Source organism: Anarhichas minor, unplaced genomic scaffold, assembly GCF_050575085.1.
Source record: "Anarhichas minor isolate MPS153535 unplaced genomic scaffold, ASM5057508v1 ptg000023l, whole genome shotgun sequence".
Taxonomy (NCBI): domain Eukaryota; kingdom Metazoa; phylum Chordata; class Actinopteri; order Perciformes; family Anarhichadidae; genus Anarhichas; species Anarhichas minor.
The window spans coordinates 4,693,825-4,698,322 of NW_027466469.1; the positions used below are offsets into that span (position 1 = coordinate 4,693,825).

The 4,498-nt window shown below is 42.1% G+C and overlaps 1 protein-coding gene across 1 annotated transcript; it reads left to right on the forward strand.

Moving 5' to 3' along the window:
- Positions 1 to 359: 359 nt before the first annotated feature.
- On the forward strand, positions 360 to 4,262 carry LOC142955415 (tripartite motif-containing protein 16-like). The gene has a single exon (XM_076096920.1). It carries the CDS (start codon positions 493 to 495, stop codon positions 2,170 to 2,172), a length of 1,680 nt encoding a protein of 559 aa, XP_075953035.1. The 5' UTR covers positions 360 to 492; the 3' UTR covers positions 2,173 to 4,262.
- The last annotated feature ends 236 nt before the right edge of the window (positions 4,263 to 4,498 follow it).

Below are 4,498 nucleotides of genomic sequence, written 5' to 3' on the forward strand. Positions count from 1 at the left end.
ATTAGTTTCATTTGATAACTCTTTTGTCAGCTGTTTTTAAGCAGTAAAAGAAAACTGAACAGAATTAGTCTTTTGATGGCTTCATGTTTGTCTATAACTCTTCCTCTGAGGAGACAAGAAATATTTAACAACTACAGAAATGAAATGTTTTCTAAAGTGGAGCAGGTTTTAACCGAGGCTCTGCTTGTAAACGAGGAAGCAAAGTTCACATTCACAGCGCTGCTCCTCTTCCTGGAATGAAGCACAGCTTGATAACCCCTCCTTCTTCCTCCTGCTCTCAAACACAGCCGGCTCCACTCTGTCCACGTGTTTCCTTGTTCCCTCCCCTTCAGATCTACAGTTTTAAAGATGGGTGTAACCAACATGGTGGTGAAGCGATAGAGCTGACAGGCTCCATTCACTGAACAAACACATGTTGTTCAGATCAGAAGTCAAAGCAGAGTCACTTCTAGTGAAGCGAAACTCAGACAGTCGTTGTCACTGAGAGGTGAAATGGCGCAGAAAGGAGTTCAGCTGGATCGGGAAGCCTTCTCTTGTTCCATCTGTCTGGATCTACTGAAGGATCCGGTGACTACTTCCTGTGGACACAGCTACTGCATGAACTGTATTAAAAGCTTCTGGGATGAAGAGGATGTGAAGAAACTCCACAGCTGCCCTCAGTGTAGGCAGACCTTCACACCGAGGCCTCTCCTGCTGAAAAACACCATGTTAGCAGTTTTAGTGGAGGAGCTGAAGAAGACTGGACTCCAAGCTGCTCCTGCTGATCACTGCTATGCTGGACCTGAAGATGTGTCCTGTGATGTCTGCACTGGGAGGAAACTGAAAGCCTTCAAGTCCTGTCTCGTCTGTCTGGCCTCTTATTGTGAGAAACACCTTCAGCATCATTATGACGCGGCTCCATTAACAAAACACAAGCTGGTGGACCCCTCCAAGAAGCTCCAGGAGAACATCTGCTCTCGTCACGATGAGGTGATGAAGATGTTCTGCCGTACTGATCAGCAGTGTATCTGTTACCTCTGCTCTGTGGATGAACACAAAGGCCACGACACAGTCTCAGCTGCAGCAGAAAGGACTGAGAGGCAGAGAGAGCTGGAGGTGAGTCGACTAAACATCCAGCAGAGAATCCAGGACAGAGAGAAAGACGTGAAGCTGCTTCAGCAGGAGGTGGAGGCCGTCAATCGCTCTGCCGACGAAGCGGTGAAGGACAGCGAGAAGATCTTCACCGAGCTGATCCGTCTCATGGAGAAAAGAAGCTCCGATGTGAAGCAGCAGGTCAGATCCCAGCAGAAAAGTGAAGTGAGTCGAGTCAAAGAGCTTCAGGAGAAGCTGGAGCAGGAGATCTCTGAGCTGAAGAGGAGAGACGCTGAGCTGAAGCTGCTCTCACACACAGAGGATCACAACCAGTTTCTACACAACTACCCCTCACTGTCACCACTCAGAGAACCTACAGACTCGTCCGGCATCGATATCCGTCCTCTGAGCTACTTTGAGGACGTGACGGCGGCTGTGTCAGAAGTCAGAGATAAACTACAGGACGTTCTGAGAGAGAAGAGGACAAACGTCTCACTGGCAGTGACTGAAGTGGACGTTTTACTGTCACACTCACAAGCAGAGCCCAAGACCAGAGCTGAGTTCTTAAGATATTCAAGTGAAATCACACTGGATCCAAACACAGCACACACACTGCTGTTATTATCTGAGGGGAACAGAAAAGCAACATTAATGAGTGAACATCAGTCTTATTCTCGTCACCCAGACAGATTCACTAAATGTTATCAGGTCCTGAGTAGAGAGAGTCTGACTGGACGTTGTTACTGGGAGGTGGAGTGGAGAGGAGAAGGAGTTGATGTAGCAGTCGCATACAAGAATATCAGCAGAAAAGGGAGCTATAATGAATGTGTGTTTGGATTAAATGACAAATCTTGGGCGTTACTTTGTGACAAAAACAGTTTTACATGTTTGTACAACAATATCCAAATTCCCGTCTCAGGTCCTCAGTCCTCCAGAGTAGGAGTGTACCTGGATCACAGAGCAGGTATTCTGTCTTTCTACAGCGTCTCTGAAACCATGACTCTCCTCCACAGAGTCCAGACCACATTCACTCAGCCTCTCTATGCTGGACTTGGGTTTTATGGTTATGGAGCCACTGCTGAGTTCTGTAAACTAAAATAGACAGAAGTGATTAAAGGAACAGCAAATTAATGTTTGTCTTTTAATCCTGAAACTCATTTTGTCTCCATCATTGTCGCTTCATTGCTCATTTTTCTTCACCTGTCAATCAAACATTGAGGGCGGTACTTTGACATCTTGTCATTATTGTTGTGTACATGTTTGAGTTTCTTTAGGTGGAGCTCCTTCCTGTGTCTGTTAAACCATGGAGGCTATCACTGCTCATGATGATCTTTGTTGACCTGAACTGACATTTCTCTTCATGAAAATGTAAACTGCTCTGAGGTTTAAATGTTTGATAAATATATGTATTGATGTATTAGTTAGTTGTTGTTTCTCTTCCACTGCATGGCTCTTAATTTAAACCTCTTTAGCCCGACGCCCCCAAATTTGGGGGCACTCGGGCTCAGAACCCCTCAAAATCAAATGCGGAAAATAGCATGATTATTAGCCAGTAGTGTGGACGTGGCCACTTTTTTTTTTGGATGAAACAGCAACGTATGGACAACAACATCATATAAGTCACTTCTTATACACTCCAAACACAACTATAGACTACTCATATAAGCATTAAAAAATCGTGGCATAAAAGCACCAAATCCGGGCCAGAAATCGGCATTATGAGTACCGCAAATCAATGTTTGTACCCTCATGCTAACGGCTACCAAGTCATGCAATGCATTTAATAGCATTAGCACACGTGGCCGAACACGTAACTAACTTCTGTTTTCCGATCTGTATAAACACTAGACAGTTGTGAGTGATCAAACGTACCTTCGTGCTGCACTCCGCCGAAAAAAATCGTAGGTATGCGCCCCAGTTTTATGAAAAATATGGATAATAACGTCGCAGAATTTCCGTTCTAAAGCTGTAGTCCTTGTTGCCAACTGCATACTGTTGACTTCCGACTTGTTTCCAGAATAAGAGCGGTCAAGCAGGCTTGGGCGAGTGGTCAGACTGCCTGCGACCGGAAATTTCCGCCGGGGTACACGCGTCACTTCTGGCAACTTTATTGCTTGAAACTTTTGCCGATCACCACCAAACTCGACAGAGGTCTTCCTGAGACTCTGACGCGTCGAAGGAGGGGTTATTTTTTGAAATCTTGAAGGCTGAGATCCAGCCACATACACACACATGAACTGAGAAAATCCTACAGATGACAGCCAAAACTGGCTCTGATGATGTTATGAATATGAATATGATTCCTATTATCTGTATTTGGATGTATTGAATCATATGAGTGATAAAGAAAGTGAAATATATAGTTATATAGTGTATAAAAGTACAATGTAAGAGCTGCAACAGCTGGTTCGAAAATGATGACCTCGCCTGACCGCTTTGTACTAAAACCTCTTATTCTTAACTTTATTCCACTTTATTCCACTTTAACCTTTTTTTAATAACTACTGATCAGTTATGCTATGACTTGGGAAAGTTTTAGGGAGCTAGCTGCCTTATTTCAATAACCTTTTATCAATGAAATTGCATTTTTTCCAGGCGAAGCTGAATATTTTCAATTTCAGCTGTGTAATGTCTTATTTTACTATATTAACCAGCAACATATACACAATATTACCTATCTAAACTATGTCACAGGTGTTGTGATCTGATTATATCAACAAAAATTATTAAAATCGACCTTGTAGTTACAGAACTATGGTCAGTTTTGTAGGGCTATGCTTTTTCGCTCAGAGACCTCAAAAACGGCTCCGAGCTTAGAGAGAAATCACCAGAGCTTCTTTTATCAAAGAGATTTAGTTCTCAGCACTCTTTGTAAAGATTTCTTTCAGTGAAATTATGTTTATTTTCTATAACAGATTAAATGTTGTTCTTGTTTTCTTAATCGTTATACAAATCAGGTACTATGATGTATTATATAACTAATGATTATAATCATAATCAATAAGTAAATCATTCATTATTCTCTTTCACAGAACTGAGATTCTGGTCAAACAAATCGATTATGAGGATGAAGTGAATGTGTTCATGAAATCATTGAACAAGAGTCATTGAACAGACTTTACTGATGGGATGTGAACAAACTGAAGCTTTACATGATGAATAAAGTATTTCTTGATTCAAGAATGAACAAAGTCTTTTCTTCTTGTCTTATTTACAGGGTTTCATACAAAGCTGATGGAGAAGATGTGAAACTAATATGAGAGTATAACTGAGTCAGTTTTCCTCCTGAAACACCACAAAGTACAGAGTTCCTGTTTAGAGCAGAAGAACATGAGTCAGTCAGTCTCTGTCCTTTAAACTGTCCTCACTAAAACATCTTAGTCACAGAGAAATGAGCAGAGTTTTATATCACGTGTCGCTTCTTACA